Source organism: Coregonus clupeaformis, chromosome 31, assembly GCF_020615455.1.
Source record: "Coregonus clupeaformis isolate EN_2021a chromosome 31, ASM2061545v1, whole genome shotgun sequence".
Taxonomy (NCBI): domain Eukaryota; kingdom Metazoa; phylum Chordata; class Actinopteri; order Salmoniformes; family Salmonidae; genus Coregonus; species Coregonus clupeaformis.
The window spans coordinates 6,950,501-6,968,336 of NC_059222.1; the positions used below are offsets into that span (position 1 = coordinate 6,950,501).

The 17,836-nt window shown below is 42.9% G+C and overlaps 1 protein-coding gene across 3 annotated transcripts in view; it reads right to left on the reverse strand.

The window, feature by feature from the left end:
• Window positions 1–17,836, reverse strand: part of LOC121547076 (zinc transporter ZIP11-like) — a 151,495-nt gene that overhangs the window by 50,783 nt on the left and 82,876 nt on the right. Inside the window, exon 1 of one of the 3 annotated variants that reach the window (XR_006657686.1) lies at window positions 335–2,531. The exons of 1 other annotated variant lie outside the window; for it this stretch is intronic. Coding sequence is in view for 1 of the 2 variants with exons in the window: in XM_041858177.2 (XP_041714111.1) it covers window positions 4,388–4,847 (460 nt within the window). In the remaining variant the exon portion in view is untranslated. Of the gene's footprint in view, window positions 1–334; window positions 2,532–4,387; window positions 5,006–17,836 lie in introns of those variants that run through there. One more of the 3 variants, XM_041858177.2, reaches the window with a different exon arrangement.

Genomic DNA, 17,836 nt, shown 5'->3' on the forward strand with positions numbered 1-17,836 from the left:
TACAAAGCAAGTGCCAAGTTACCATATATCTGGCATGACGACAAACCAAATAGATAATTACTCTGAGTAACAACTAGCCAACTCCTTTCATTACTCTAATAATGTACAAACACCTCTGTACAATAACAAAGCATATTACACTAGAAACAGTAACAAACTATAGTATGTTTTACACTTCTTTTACATGACGCACGAGCAAACTAATACAGCTAACGGCATCCATGAAAGTCAATGCAATTTGCGTGAGTAAATGTAACCAATTAACATTGATAAGTAAGCAATTCTGTCAATAACGATATTATCATCACTTGTAATATGCTTGAATTGAACTTACAAACAAATATTTTCCGAGGCTGAAGCGTAACAAGAAATAGTTGCACTGAAAGAACTGTACAGTAGCGTTGTTTCTAGCTGCTTGTCGCGTGCATAATAACAACTTTACTTCCGGGTTTTCGTCCATAATTCTAAGTACCAGAAAGCTCCACTAGGGGGCGCTAAACACCATGGAACACAATGAAAGTCACTCTTAATCACTATAATAAAATAATCTGTTACCTTCTAACAAGATGGCAGCACACTCCCCGCCTGGTATAATGAGATTGTGCCACTATGAAATCAAATATTTTGCCTCTAGGATGCTTCAGAAAGAAGAACAACAATCTCTGAGATTGGTCTCAGAAACACCTTAGCAATCCCTTGCTTGACAACCTTTAGTTCTACTTTCCTGACCTTTCCGTCAGTACTGGGAAAGGTTTTTACCACAAGTCCGACTGGCCAGTCATTTCTGTGCGTCTGACTGTCTTTCAATAAGACAACATCTCCCACTTTCACATTTGGCTTTTCTGCTGTCCATTTTCTGCGTCTCTGCAGTGTTGTCAGGTACTCCTGTCTCCACCTTTTCCAAAAAGTGTCAGCGAGACACTGGACTTGCTTCCACTGTTTTCCATGAAGATCGTTCATGTGGAAATATCCAGAAGGGGCTGAGGTAGCGTTGGTCTTTTGTGTCAGTAACATTGAGGGTGTAAGAATGGCAGGCATGTCAGGATCGGTTGACACTGACACTAGGGGTCTCGCATTGATTATTGCCATAACTTCAGACATAAGAGTGCTCAAGACCTCATGTGTGAGACGAGTGGAGCCCGTCTGAAACAGCATAGCATCAAGGATACGTCTGGCAACCCCAATGAGTCTCTCCCAAGAACCACCCATATGAGACGAGTGTGGGGGATTAAATATCCAAGTACATCCCTTGTCTGAGAGGTATTTAGTCAACTCTGAGTCATTTGTGTCGATTCCCAGTTCCCTGCAGGCACCTATAAAGTTTGTACCTCGATCAGAGCGTAGCACTTTTGCTGGACCACGGATAGAGAAAAAACGCCTCAGCGCGTTGATGAAGCTGGATGTGGACATGGATTCGATGAGCTCAATATGGACTGCTCTAGTAGACATACATGTAAAGAGTACCGCCCATCGCTTGGAGTCTGCACTACCACCTCTAGTGCGACGAGTTATGACATTCCATGGTCCAAACACATCAAGTCCAACACTGGTGAATGGTGGCTCTGATGTGAGTCTGTCTGCAGGTAAGTCCGCCATCTTTTGGTCAACTGACTTTCCTCTAACCTTACGGCAGGTGACACACTTGTGGATGATACCAGAGACCAGATGTTTGCTCCCAATAATCCAGAAGCCTGCTGCTCGAATAGCTCCATCTGAAAAATGACGGCCCTGGTGAGCCACTTGCTCGTGATAATGTCTTACCAGCAGAGTGGCGACATGATGCGTCCGTGGGATGATGAGAGGATGTTTTTCGTCTTGTGACAGGTCGGCAGAGGATAATCGGCCTCCCACCCTCAGCAACCCATCCTCATCAATCACTGGGTTCAGCTTTTTGAGTGTACTTTGTTTTGGTAACTCTTTTCCTTTCTCAAGGCATTTGAATTCCTCTTTGAAGGCTTCATGTTACACACAGTGAATGATTGCTGTTTTGGCTTGTGACAACTCACTTGTACTGCATGGTTTTTTACACTGATGCCAGCCTCTGCAGTTGTTGTCGTCCGCACTTTCGTGAAAGGATCTGGCAACATGAATGAGTCGTGCTGTGGCTCGATTGAGAGCTTTCCAGTTCGAGAACCTCTCAAAGCGATGAGAGCCGAATTGAGCTCCAGAAACCTTAGTGACGAAGGCAGTGACGTCTGGCCGAATCTCTGCGTCTGCGTCAGGCTCTACAAGGTCAAAATGGATGGTCTCAGACTCACTTGAGTTTGCTTGAGCCAGAAAAGGGGGACCTGAGAACCAACTGGTGTGCTTTAAGAGTGCGGCTCGTATGGGCCTGGTTGCTTGGTCTGCTGGATTGCTGTCAGTGTTTACAGTTGTGCTTGGATCTCTCGAGTGCCCTGTAGAGAGAGAAATGTGTTGCTGAGCTACACTGCTGTAGTTCTCTTTCACCTGGATGATGTCAGGGCAAGGGCTCAGATAGGACGTGCGACCATTTTGAAGTATGTTTGTCCTGAACACGTTAACACTGGCTGGTCGGGTGAGCCGTTCCCAGACAAACTTCACCCACGATGACCCACCCGAGGTCGAGTCGCTGTGCATAAGGAGTGTCGTGGGGCCCATTGATTTGTTCTCGTACCTTGTGTACCCTTAAGATGTCTCGTCCTAAGAGCAGGAGAATGGGAGCGTCTGGGTCTACAGCTGGAATTTTGTCCGCCACTGGTTGCAGATGGGGATGATAATGCGCAATGTCTGGGGAGGGAATCTCCATTCTATCGTCTGGCATCATGTCACACTCTATCAGAGTAGGGAGAGTGAGCTGCTTGTGTCCGTCTATAGACTCCACCATGAAGTTGACGGCTCTCCTGCCTGAAGTCTCTGTTACCCCAGAACAGGTCTTCATGGTGTATGGAGCAGAGTTGTCATTGATGTTGAAGAGATTGAAAAACTCTGTCTTGGCCAGAGATTTGTTGCTCTGTTCATCAAGCACTGCATACATTTTGACAGCTTTCTCTCTTTTCCCAGCTGGATAAGCTTTGACTAGGCATATTTTTTGAACATGATCTTGGATTGGCTGCCTCACCACAGATCTCGGTACACTTTGAGGTGACTGATAGAAGAGCATCTTCACCTTGCTCCCCGCCATGCTCTTTCTCTGCTGTAGCGGTGTCTATCGTTGAAGGAGCTGGACCTGGATGCAGAGCAGCAAGATGTCTGTCGCTGTCACACTCGGAGCACTTGATTGACACCTTACAGTCTTTAGCTCTGTGCTGAGTTGACCCACAACATCGGAAACAAATGCCATTCTCTTTGAGATATGCTTTGCGCTCATCTAGAGTTTTGTATCTAAATCCGCGACACTTTTTAAGAGGATGAGGCTTGTTATGTATTGGACAGTGATGGTCAGGGCTTTCAACCTTTGTCTTACTGGGTTTGGTTTGGTGGTCTGAGGGCTCAGATGACACATCTGTTTTGTGTACAGTCACAGGTGTCTTGCTGCTGTACCTGACAGGTTTCTCACTTTTCACAGACACCTGGGTAGTTGAGGTGTAGAGGGTGAAGCTGGGGTCGTTTCTAATTTTCGCCTGGTTCCTGATGAATCTCGAGAAAAACGAGAATGGTGGGAATGCTACCCGATAGTCCTCCTTGTATTTGGATCCCTGTGCTATCCATTTCTCTTGTAAACTGAATGGAAGTTTCTCTACTATAGGGTTTACCCCACGAGATGTGTCCAGATAAGCGAGGCCTGGAAGGTACCCTTCTTCTTTAGCACACTCCAGTTCGAGAAGAATGTCACCCAGTTCTCTTAGTTTGTGATTGTCTTTGTTAGACAGTTTTGGAAATTCATCAATTTTCTTCAACAGTGCATTCTCGATCACTTCAGGTGTACCATAGCACTCTTCTAGTCGTTGCCAGACCATGTTAAGCCCTGCTGTTGCATTGAGAATATAGACAGATCTAATTCTCTTTGCTTGCTCAGACGACTCTGCCCCTAGCCACTTGGTAATTAGATCTAACTCTTCCCTGGCTGATAGATTCAAGTCTCTGGTCACATTGAGAAAAGATGCTTTCCATGCCCAATAATTTTCAGGACGATCATCAAACTTCAGGAGTCCGGAACTCACCATCTCACGGCGCAGGAGGTACTTGGTGAGTTCTGGTGCCACTTGTGACTCAGGGAAGCTTTGTTTCGGTGACTGGAAGTGGGTTTGTTTTCCCTTTCCACCATGCTGCTTTTCATTTCTTTTGTACGGAGATTCTCTGCTCATGCTCCGTTGTTTGCTACTTTCTGGATTGTGGCCTGTAGCTGGGCCAACACTAAGCTCTTGTGTCTCTACTTCAAATGGCATTTCAGCAAAGTAGGGCCTAGCATGTTGTTGCACATACTCACGAGTACGTTGGACTGGACTTAAGGGCTGTGTCCCTGTGTTGAGTTCTCTGTGGAGCTCTCTGCGTTCAGACTCTACCGCTTCTTCAAGGGCTACAGCTTCAGCCAACGCAGCAGCAGCTGTTCTCTCAACTTGGAGAACATATAAACTTGCATCCAGTTCCGCTTTTTGTTTCATCATAGAAGCTTCCTTTTCAGCATAGGAGACTCGAGCACGCGCTGCGTCCGCCTTGGCACGTGTTTTGATGGCTGCACAACTCACAGTTGAGGATCTGCTTGACTGTTTTGATGACCTTGATCTTGTAGACTGAGACTTGGTCTCAATGTGCTGAAGAGGCTCCTCCATCTCTCTTACTCGCTCCTCTTCCTCTTTCTGTCGAACACTTGCCTCTGGTTGCTGCATCGTAGACTGCTGGTCATCCCTAGGATCAGAGGCTTTGTTGGCTAATGAACGTAGAATCATAACCACCACGTGCAATTATTCATGTGCTTGAGCCCGCCGTGATGATGTTTTTTCACTATTCTGCCCTTGAATTGCGTTCCCGTGCAAAACTAGACAGATAGCTAACAACTGAGTCTTCAATAAAACTTCCAAGGCGTGACTTTTCTTGAACGAATGTATTGAAAACGTTTATGTTGTGAAACTGCAAATACAGAAAATAATATACTTTAGTATTCAATTCACATTGACATACTGTAGCTGTACATTATACATTTCAAGTTGAAGTTGCATAAATACAAAGCAAGTGCCAAGTTACCATATATCTGGCATGACGACAAACCAAATAGATAATTACTCTGAGTAACAACTAGCCAACTCCTTTCATTACTCTAATAATGTACAAACACCTCTGTACAATAACAAAGCATATTACACTAGAAACAGTAACAAACTATAGTATGTTTTACACTTCTTTTACATGACGCACGAGCAAACTAATACAGCTAACGGCATCCATGAAAGTCAATGCAATTTGCGTGAGTAAATGTAACCAATTAACATTGATAAGTAAGCAATTCTGTCAATAACGATATTATCATCACTTGTAATATGCTTCAATTGAACTTACAAACAAATATTTTCCGAGGCTGAAGCGTAACAAGAAATAGTTGCACTGAAAGAACTGTACAGTAGCGTTGTTTCTAGCTGCTTGTCGCGTGCATAATAACAACTTTACTTCCGGGTTTTCGTCCATAATTCTAAGTACCAGAAAGCTCCACTAGGGGGCGCTAAACACCATGGAACACAATGAAAGTCACTCTTAATCACTATAATAAAATAATCTGTTACCTTCTAACAAGATGGCAGCACAGTTACCATTATTTCAGCAAATTGGATCCTATGAAAAGTCCAAGTGAGACAGAGGTCTGATGAGAAGCTGATTAGTATGGTCATCATCACTTGCATTTTGTTTTCAGTCTAAAGGCAATACTATTATTTAGCTAACAGTAACAATTTACAAACACCATTAATTTAATATCATGCCATCTCAGTTAATGAACTAAAACAATTTAATTACGGCAATTGTCTGCTTGAATTAGCATAAACAATATACAAAGAGAACAGCACTGTAAATGATCAAATGACTGCAAATTATTGTTAAATTCCTCCACACAAGAATAATGAGTGTGTCAATGCAATTAGCAAAAACAAATTGAACAACTACTTTTAATTCAGAGAGTAAAGTGACTGCACGCACTGGACATTACTAAATGATGATAATACAACTATTCACAAGCAAAACGGTTACTATTGCCATCAATCAATGAAAAGCAATTCTAATTAACCTACAAACGATTGTCTGAAAAGGTAATATGCCCATATTCCCTCACATCAATGCCACTTCGATATATTGACAGAATAATACATAACTTCAATGGCAGTAGACAAAAACAAGTTGATGCAATAGTTTACTCTTATTAGCACCTGATAACTCTGTTTGACCTGGGTCTCTTTGGGTCCATTGATTGACTGGCTGATCGGTAGGTAGATGTCCGTAATGATTTTGGTGATCCAACGGAGACTACGGTAAATTCTAATCCGAACACACTCCTAATCCCACAGTACAGAGATAGTGTAGATATCGGACCTAGATGTAATGTTGTTGTTTAATAGCCACCAATCCCTCTTTCCCCTCTTCCCACCCTCAGACACTGATGAAGAGCCTTTAGAGCAGGGAGCCAGACTAGCAGAAGGCAATGTGGTAGCTATGTCTGTATGCGTCACTCTAAGTAGTGGGTGTCCTTTCAATCACAGGGCTAAAAACTGCAACCAAAACATGTACATTTGCAACCCTTTGATTTGGCAGTGCGACAGCAATTTTTTATTGGTCGCTAGGGTGCCAGTGATTTTATTTTTTTGCTGGTCAAGTTCGTTTTTAGCTCACAATCTTTTTTAAAGTAGGCTACAAAAAAGTTCACTAAAATGTTCCAATCCCGATTAAAATGCAATGGCTGTTTAACATATTGGTTGGCTGGCTTTAGGACCATACTGGAGCATTACTCAGAGAGAAGCTGCCAGCCTGCGCACATTTCTCTAAGAGAGCAGAGACTATGGGCTTGTTCAACATTGCAGCCGACAGTGCAAGCGACTGCCGACTGACTGATCTACAACTCACCTTACATCATAAATAACTACTTCATATTATTTGTAGATCAGTCAGTTAGTCACCATTTACCCACAATGCATCACATATTTGATGCACTCGAACTCTGCCCTGTAAGCCTTGTGGCAAGCTGTATTATGCAGCGGTTACATTCACATTGACGTCGGCATTGGTGGCACGTAATAGGTTAGGGAAAAATAAGCTTCCTTTAAAGTAAATTGAATAACATTTGCCAAAACTAGCTATATAATTACTCGTGGCTATAGAGAAATAAATACAATCATTCAAAATACTACACAGAGAACATGATTTGGCAACAGAGGATTATTAGCTTCTTAAAAAAATTTGCTGATTGTTTTAAGCATGCAATTTGGTCAGCAGGTGCCGCAATTAGCCTATCAAATAGCCGATTGTTGAGTTGCAGCGGTTAGTAAAAAGCAGTTAAATAGGCCTAGGCCTATGACAATATTTCAAAATACAATTGTAGGAAAAACATAGTTTAGAAAGCAAATCACTATTGCTGAAAAGAGAACACAAAGAAAATACTAATATGTCTCTAGTTATTAAAAAAATTCATCTCCTAATTTAACTAATCTTATTTGCACCAGTCCAGTGGAGAGCATGGGCCATATCCCCGGTGAGTACATGCATATTCACTGTCTATCATTGAATCAGTACCACTGGAAAGTTTTTTGGGGGACAATAATTTCCTCCTACAGGCTAGATGGATGTCATATTGTAAAATGTTTGTCTCCCGTTTTCGTAGGCCTAGATTTGATGGCTGCAATTAAGACAAGGTCGTTTTTACTGATCTGTTTGTCAGCCAGCAGAGTAAGCTACTAATTTGAGTCATCTGAAAAGATAAGTTGCTTATGTCTCCAGTAATATGAAGTGTAGTAGAATTGCATGAATTTTTTTTTATAAAAGGCCAAATGTTTCCCCTGCAAAGAAAGGAGAAGAAATGTATCTGATTAGGCCTACTCTATGTCATTAGGCACTCAGGCATGCATTGTTCAGAACTGTCTGTTTTGCTAACAGTGATTGAGTTATATTATTAGCCTAAATTATGACTATGCAATCTACTCATCACATTAGGAATAGTAGCCTATCTTACATTAGTCTGCAAATGTGATGATAGATGCATGCACTCCTTATGAAGGTGGAATTTTACTGTGAAAAAATAGCTTCCCCAAACTTCAAACTCACACGCCACCTACGGATGTCAGCATTTCAAGTCGGCATTGTTGTGACTTGATAGCGTGTATTATGCATCTATTTCATGTTGTACTGTATGCACAGTTCCACAAGTAAATTAGTACATTGATGATGAGGTTGAGTAGTGGTTGGCATTTGTACAGTATATGCCGTTCCATAGACCTTTAAACCTAATATTGCGGTGATAATTAACGGCTGGGGTCATTTTTGTTTGTTCTCCAAATAGCATTTTAGGGGTTTTAAATTGAGTAGAAATGTAACAAATGCTTCAACTTGCCAATTTTGAGGGTTGTCCCCAGACCTCAAAAGTGGCCTCCTGATGTGGTTTAAGCATTGTTGTGGACTTATTAGTACATTCAATTATTTTAGTTTTTCTACAAAAAGTGTGATTTTTTAAAAAGAAAATAAGAAAAATAGGACACTGGAAAAAATACAACCGGGAAAACAGAATTTACCAAAAAGATACAACTGATGTTATAGGGCCCTACAACCGTAGAGTGACTGTTCAAAATCGGTAACAATAACACCCTTTTTAAAATTGTGCAAAGGTTTTTTTCCCCCTCCAAACAATCATATAATATTCTCAAGTTAAAATTGTGTTCTTTTTGTATGGAAGGTAGGTCATTATAGGCTACTTTCCCCAGCCCACAAATCAAAGATAACATTTCAATTATGCCTGCATCATCCACTTTCCCAGGCCAGTATTCTTTTCATTCGGGCCAGTAGTTTCAGATGGCACTGGCCCGGTGTGCCACTGGCAAATTTACCTGAATGTCAAGCCCTGCTTAACCCTCCCGTTGTCCTAGGGTCAAAATGACCCGCCACTGTGTTGAACCAACTTTATATAATTTGTATATTTTTTGGATCATTTGTGAGAAGGAGGCAGTGATACTTTCTTTAAAGTCTCACTGCCTCCTTCTCACAAATGATCCCCAAAATATAAAAATTAAATAAAGTTGGTTCAACACAGTGGCGGGTCATTTTGACCCTAGGACAACGGGAGGGTTAAAAGATGGGTAGTCATTATTAGCCTGGTTCTGTACGTAATGAATGTACATTATGGGACACAGTTCAGGTCATTATTGCCGGGCGGCGGTGAAAAATTGGTGGGACTAAATCATGTGCTGGTGCCCTCACCTGAAAAAGTTGGTAGCACCAGTGCCACCAGTGGAAAAGGTTAGTCTAGAGCCCTAAATCAGCTGAATATATCATAATAGGACATTTATTTTTCACAATTACATGAGTTATGTGAGTAGGGGAGCTAAATAAAGAGAAAGGGACAGCAATATGAGAAGGCTTCAGGGCAGGCCCGCTAATTAGCGTGTACTTTATTCCCATATGGGGACTTTAGCGTGGGCAAACCTAGCATACGAGCTGGAGAAATGCAATTGCATGTGGCTGCCAAGAGCTCAGGTGCCCACTTCACTGGCTCTCATCTTGCATCAGAGCAGAAGTGGTAAGGAGATGGGGTTGTGTGTGTGTGTGTGTGTGTGTGTGTGTGTCTGTGGTGTGTGTGTGTGTGGTGTGTGTGTGCGTGTGTAGGGGGGCTGATTGATTGCAGCTGAGCAATGGGTTCCAGCACCCACAGTCAACCCCCCCAAGAGTAGAAACTGATCTACAGGAAGAGGGCTCTGATTATACTATCATTAACCTACTCATCTCTCTGATCATTGGGAATAAGTGCCAGGAAAACACACACACACACATACATACAAGCATCCCACACACAAACACACACACACCCACACACGTCCGTGCAAACACACAAGCATACCACACACACTTGAGAGCAATCTTGAGCATATTAAATATGATCATATTCACATACGCTCCATTGAGTGGGAAACGGAGGGACAAAGAACCCAGTTACCCATCCACACAGGGTCGAAGGATCAGATACGGGATGTACGTCAGCCATGGTTTAGGCTACTCGTACCAGAGTATGTGAGCGGGGCGGAGATGGAGCGGAGCGTGCCCAATTTGACTGGAGAATAGAGCGAGATACCCAAAGGTTGGAGCGTCGGCCTTCTCGCCCGCTCCAATTTAGCTCCAGTAGGGCTCACTTCACGACCTCAGGGCATGCCGTCCCAGCATGCATTTGTAGTCTACTTGTGCGCTGCTATAGCCCCTTGCTTTAGCTACTGTCATGGAGTTCGCTAAATATTTTCATAAAGAAACTGATAAAACACACAGGTGCTAAATCAAGGTGACTTACAAAGATGAGGACCAAGAGCAAGAGAGGGAGTGCAGTGATGTAGTGTCCACAACTAAAGAATCATTGTGGAATTTGACACTTATCCCAAAAGCATGATGGTGTACTTACTACGTGCTAAAAGAAAATAATGAGGTGGGTAGATTTCTAAAAATGATTTCTAAAAATGAATTCAAAGGCACTAATAAGTAATTTTTCGTTTAATTTGTATTTAATTCTAAATAAGTCACAGCCTATATGTGCAATTTATAGACTATAATGATTTAATACAACAAACTGTTATTTAAATGCTGAGCGCTGTATGTCCCTACCAGACTATTGTGTCGCACTCGCAAATGCTTCACAATGTATTTCTTTGTAGGCTATAGCCTTGAAATAATTAATTATCGTTCCTTCTTAGGCTCCCTGTCTGGCTCCTGACCTATTTAGAGTATTTATATGCTGTTTAATATGTAGCCTATTTGAAAAAAAAACTTCAAGCTGCATACTGGATCCTATTCCTACTAAACTGCTGAAGGAGCTGCTTCCTGTGCTTGGCCCTCCTATGTTGAACATAATAAACAGCTCTCTATCCACCGGATGTGTACCAAACTCACTAAAAGTGGCAGTGATAAAGCCTCTCTTGAAAAAGCCAAACCTTGACCCGGAAAATATAAAAAACTATCGGCCTATATCGAATCTTCCATTCCTCTCAAAAATTTTAGAAAAAGCTGTTGCGCAGCAACTCACTGCCTTTCTGAAGACAAACAATGTATACGAAATGCTTCAGTCTGGTTTTAGACCCCATCATAGCACTGAGACTGCACTTGTGAAGGTGGTAAATGACCTTTTAATGGCGTCAGACCGAGGCTCTGCATCTGTCCTCGTGCTACTAGACCTTAGTGCTGCCTTTGACACCATCGATCACCACATTCTTTTGGAGAGACTGGAAACCCAAATTGGTCTACACGGACAAGTTCTGGCCTGGTTTAGATCTTACCTGTCGGAAAGATATCAGTTTGTCTCTGTGAATGGTCTGTCCTCCGACAAATCAACTGTACATTTCGGTGTTCCTCAAGGTTCCGTTTTAGGACCACTATTGTTTTCACTATATATTTTACCTCTTGGGGATGTTATTCGAAAACATAATGTTAACTTTCACTGCTATGCGGATGACACACAGCTGTACATTTCAATGAAACATGGTGAAGCCCCAAAATTGCCCATGCTAGAAGCCTGTGTTTCAGACATAAGGAAGTGGATGGCTGAAAACGTTCTACTTTTAAACTCGGACAAAACAGAGATGCTTGTTCTAGGTCCCAAGAAACAAAGAGATCTTCTGTTAAATCTGACAATTCATCTTGATGGTTGTAAAGTCGTCTCAAATAAAACTGTGAAGGACCTCGGCGTTACTCTTGACCCTGATCTCTCTTTTGACGAACATATCAAGACTGTTTCAAGGACAGCTTTTTTCCATCTACGTAACATTGCAAAAATCAGAAATTTTCTGTCCAAAAATGATGCAGAAAAATTTATCCATGCATTTGTTACTTCTAGGTTAGACTACTGCAATGCTCTACTTTCCGGCTACCCGGATAAAGCACTAAATAAACTTCAGTTAGTGCTAAATACGGCTGCTAGAATCCTGACTAGAACCAAGAAATTTGATCATATTACTCCAGTGCTAGCTTCCCTACACTGGCTTCCTGTTAAGGCAAGGGCTGATTTCAAGGTTTTACTGTTAACCTATAAAGCGTTACATGGGCTTGCTCCTACCTATCTTTCCGAGTTGGTCCTGCCGTACATACCAATACGTACGCTACGGTCACAAGACGCAGGCCTCCTAATTGTCCCTAGAATTTCTAAGCAAACAGCGGGAGGCAGGGCTTTCTCCTATAGATCTCCATTTTTATGGAACAGTCTGCCTACCCATGTGAGAGACGCAGACTCGGTCTCAACCTTTAAGTCTTTACTGAAGACTTATCTCTTCAGTAGGTCATATGATTGAGTGTAGTCTGGCCCAGGAGTGTGAAGGTGAACGGAAAGGCTCTGGAGCAACGAACAGCCCTTGCTGTCTCTGCCAGGCCGGTTCCCCTCTCTCCACTGGGGTTCTCTGCCTCTAACCCTGTTACAGGGGCTGAGTCACTGGCTTGCTGGTGCTCTTTCATGCCGTCCCTAGGAGGGGTGCGTCACTTGAGTGGGTTGAGTTACTGACGTGATCTTCCTGTCTGGGTTGGCGCCCCCCCTTGGTTTGTGCTGTGGTGGAGACCTCTGTGGGCTATACTCGGCCTTGTCTCAGGATTGTAAGTTGGTGGTTGAGGATATCCCTCTAGTGGTGCGGGGGCTGTGCTTTGGCAGAGTGGGTGGGGTTATATCCTTCCTGTTTGGCCCTGTCCGGGGGTTTCTTCGGATGGGGCCACAGTGTCTCCGGACCGCTCCTGTCTCAGCCTCCAGTATTTATGCTGCAGTAGTTTATGTGTCGGGGGGCTGGGGTTAGTTGGTTATACCTGGAGTACTTCTCCTGTCTTATCCAGTGTCCTGTGTGAATTTAAGTATGCTCTCTCTAATTCTCTCGTTCTCTCTTTCTCTCTGAGAACCTGAGCCCTAGGACCATACGTCAGGACTACCGGGCATGCTGACACCTTGCTGTCCCCAGTCCGCCTGGCCTTGCTGCTATTCCAGTTTCAACTGTTCTGCCTGCGGTTACGAAACCCCTACCTGTCCCAGACCTGCTGTTTTCAACTCTTAATGATCGGCTATGAAAAGCCAACTGAGAGACCTGAGCCCTAGGACCATACGTCGGGACTACCGGCCGTGGTGACTCCTTGCTGTCCCCAGTCCGCCTGGCCTTGCTGCTATTCCAGTTTCAACTGTTCTGCCTGCGGTTATGGAACCCCTACCTGTCCCAGACCTGCTGTTTTCAACTCTTAATGATCGGCTATGAAAAGCCAACTGAGATTTATTCCTGATTATTATTTGACCATGCTTGTCACTTATGAACATTTTTGAACATCTTGGCATGGTTCTGTTATAATCTCCACCCGGCACAGCCAGAAGAGGACTGGCCACCCCTCATAGCCTGGTTCCTCTCTAGGTTTCTTCCTAGGTTTTGGCCTTTCTAGGGAGTTTTTCCTAGCCACCGTGCTTCTACACCTGCATTACTAGCTGTTTGGGGTTTTAGGCTGGGTTTCTGTACAGCACTTCGAGATATTAGCTGATGTACGAAGGGCTATATAAAATAAAATTGATTGATTGATTGATTGATATTCGCTTCTTACATTCACCTTTTCGTGTTTATTCAAATACTTTTCATTCAAATCCATAAGGTTTGGTTTCAATACTTAAAAACCAATTGGTAGGTCCAGGTAGTCACAAAAATAGATGGGTGTAGGTTAAATAGTGATTTTAATGAGTGGAGTGAATTTGGACCCAGAGATCTTTTTCCTGTGAGAGCGGAGTGGTAGGAAAGGACATGGAGCACTGTACAAGCACCGCTCAACTCCACTCACATGCTCTGACTCCTACACACTTATGAAAAGGGTCTAACCGTCCTCATGTGTAATTGCTCTATTAGGAAGAAAATACTGGGACAAATGAGAGCATTTAGTTCACTTAGATCCTTACAGACCATATACACGTAAAGTGTTGGTCCCATGTTTCATGAGCTGAAATAAAAGATCCCAGATATGTTCCATACGCACACAAATCATATTTCTCTCAAATTTTGTGTACAACTTTGTTTACATCCCTGTTAGTGAGCATTTCTTCTATGCCAAGATAATCCATCCACCTGACAGGTGTGGCATATCAAGAAGCTGATTAAACAGCATGATCATTACACAGGTGCACCTTGTGCTGGGGACAATTAAAGGCCACTCTAAAATGTGCAGTTTTGTGACACAACACAATGCCACAGATGTCTCAAGTTTTGAGGGAGCATGCAATTCGAATGCTGACTGCAGGAATATCCACCAGAGCTGTTGCCAGATAATTGAATGGTAATTTCTCTACCATAAGTGGTCACACCAGACACTGACTGGTTTTCTGAACACGCCACTACATATTTTTTAAAGGTATCTGTGTCCAACAGATGCATATCTGTACTCTAACGTCAATTTAGAGAATTTGGCAGAACATCCAACCGGCCTCACAACCGCAGACCACATGTAACCCCGCCAGCCCAGAACCTCCACATCTGGCATCTTCACCTGCAGGATCGTCTGAGACCAGCCACCCAGACAGCTGATGAAACTGTGGGTTTGCACAACAAAATAATTTTCTGCACAAACTGTCAGGGAAGCTCATCTGTGTGCTTGTCATCCTCACCAGGGTCTTGACCGGACTGCCGTTCGGCATTGTAACCGACTTCAGTGGGCAAATGCTCACCTTCGATGGCCACTGGCACGCTGGAGAAGTGTGCTCTTCATGGATGAATCCCGGTTTCAACTATACCAGGCAGATGGCAGACAGCGTGTATGGCATCGTGTGGGCAAGTGGTATGCTGATGTCAACATTGTGAACAGAGTGCCCCATGGTGGCGGTGGGGTTATGGTATGGCCAGGCATAAGCTATGGACAACGAACAAATTGCATTTTGAATGCACAGAGATACCGTGACAAGATCCTGAGGCCCATTGTCATGCCATTCATCCACCGCCATCACCTCATGTTTCAGCATGATAATGCACGGCCCAAGTGGCAAAGATCTGTACACAATTCCTGGAAGCTGAAAATGTCCCTGTTCTTCCATGCCCTGCATACTCACCAGACATGTCGCCCATTGAGCATGTTTGGGATGCTCTGGATCACCGTGTACGACAGCATGTTCCAGTGCCTGCCAATATCCAGCAACTTCGCACAGCCATTGAAGAGGAGTGGGACAACATTCCACGAGCCACAATCAACAGCCTGATCAACTCTATGCGAAGGAGATGTATCGTGCTGCATGATGCAAGTGGTGGTCACACCAGACACTGACTGGTTTTCTGATCCACGCCACTACATAAAAAAAAAGGTATCTGTGACCAACAGATGCATATCTGTATTCCCAGTCATGTGAAATCCATAGATTAGGGCCTAATTTATTTATTTCAATTGACTGATTTCCTTATATGAACTGTAACTGAAATTGTTGCATGTTGCTTTTATATTTTTGTTCAGTGTAGACATTTGAGAGAGTAAATCTATTCATTCATTAATTGTATTATGAGTTGCTGAGAGAGAGGTAGGGAGGGAGAGAGAGAGAGAGAGAGAGAGAGAGAGAGAGATTATAAGATTAATTCTAAGGAGGAAGTACCATCGGCGAGAGTAGAAAGCTAAAACTTCAATTGATGAAACTTAAGATATAGCTGAAGTAGATTAAGGAGTCAACTAGTCTCTTCTCGTGGTCAATACTGATAATAACATCTGGGGAATTCATACACTCCAATTACTAGTTACCCATGTCCTTTCCTGACTATGTGATTGTGTTTTCTGACTGCAAATCCTTGCAAACAACCGTTGCAAAGACAAACACTGGTTAACTCTGCCAGACGGTAAGTGAATCTAGGAAAGGACAGCACACGACACAGGGGAAATCAGCTTCAATAGAAATGGAGTAAATACCAATAGTAGCACTGGGACACACACACTGAGAAATAACACTGAGAACCTCCCCCCCACACACCCACATACAGTTGAAGTCGGAAGTTTACATGCACCTTAGCCAAACACATTTAAACTCAGTTTTTCACAATGCCTGACATTTAATCCTTGAAAAAATTCCCTGTCTTAGGTCAGTTAGGATCACAACTTTATTTTAAGAATGTGAAATGTCAGAATAATAGTAGAGAAAATGATTTATTTCAGCTTTTATTTCTTTCATCACATTCCCAATGGGTCAGAAGTTTACATACACTCAAATAGTATTTGGTAGCATTGCCTTTAAATTGTTTAACTTGGGTCAAACGTTTTGGGTAGCCTTCCACAAGCTTCCCACAATAAGTTGGGTGAATTTTGGCCCAGTCCTCCTGACAGAGCTGGTGTAACTGACTCAAGTTTGTAGGCCTCCTTGCTCACACATGCTTTTTCAGATCTGCCCACAAATTTTCTATAGGATTAAGGTCAGGGCTTTGTGATGGCCACTCCAATACCTTGACTTTGCTGTCCTTAAGCCATTTTGCCTAAACTTTGGAAGTATGCTTGGGGTCATTGTCCATTTGGAAGGCCCATTTGCGACCAAGCTTTAACTTCCTGACTGATGTCTTGAGATGTTGCTTCAATATATCCACATTATTTTCTTTCCTCATGATGCCATCTATTTTGTGAAGTGCACCAGTCCCTCCTGCAGCAAAGCACCCCCACAGCATGATGCTGCCACCCCCGTGCTTCACGGTTGGGATGGTGTTCTTCGGCTTGCAAGCCTTCCCCTTTTTCCTCCAAACATAACGATGGTCATTATGGCCAAACAGTTCTATTTTTGTTTAATCAGACCAGAGGACATTTCTCCAAAAAGTACGATCTTTGTCCCCATGTGCAGTTGCAAACCGTAGTCGGGCTTTTTTATGGCGGTTTTGGAGCAGTGGCTTCTTCCTTGCTGAGCAGCCTTTCAGGTTATGTTGATATAGACTCATTTTACTGTGGATATAGCTACTTTTGTACCTGTTTCCTCCAGCATCTTCACAAGGTCCTTTGCTGTTGTTCTGGGATTGATTTGCACTTTTCGCACCAAAGTACGTTAATCTCTAGGAAACAGAACGCATCTCCTTCCTGAGTGGTATGACAGCTGCGTGGTCCCATGGTGTTTGTACTTGCGTGCTATTGTTTATACAGATGAATGTGGTACCTTCAGGCATTTGGAAATTGCTCCCAAGGATGAACCAGACTTGTGGAGGTCTACAATTCTTTTTCTGAGGTCTTGGCTAATTTCTTTTGATTTTCCCATGATGTCAAGCAAAGAGGCACTGAGTTTGAAGGTAGGCCTTGAAATACATCCACAGGTGCACCCCCAATTGACTCAAATGATGTCAATTAGCCTATCAGAAGCTTCTAAAGCCATGACATCATTTTCTGGAATTTTCCAAGCTGTTTAAAGGCAACGTCAACTTAGTGTATGTAAACTTCTGACCCACTGGAATTGTGATACAGTGACTTATAAGTGAAATAATCTGTCTGTAAACAATTGTTGGAAAAATTACTTGTGTCATGCACAAAGTAGATGTCCTAACCGACTTGCCAAAACAATAGTTTGTTAACAAGAAATTTGTGGAGTGGTTGAAAAACTAGTTTTAATGACTCCAACCTAAGTGTATGTAAACTTCCGACTTCAACTGTAGTACACACACAGCACCGACAGGTCGTACTAATGCTCTCTTTGTGAAACCATCTTCTCTCCACATCCAGTGATTAAAATACAGCTATGTCAAACGCTGGAAATAATGATTGTCTAGCGTATTCTATCATA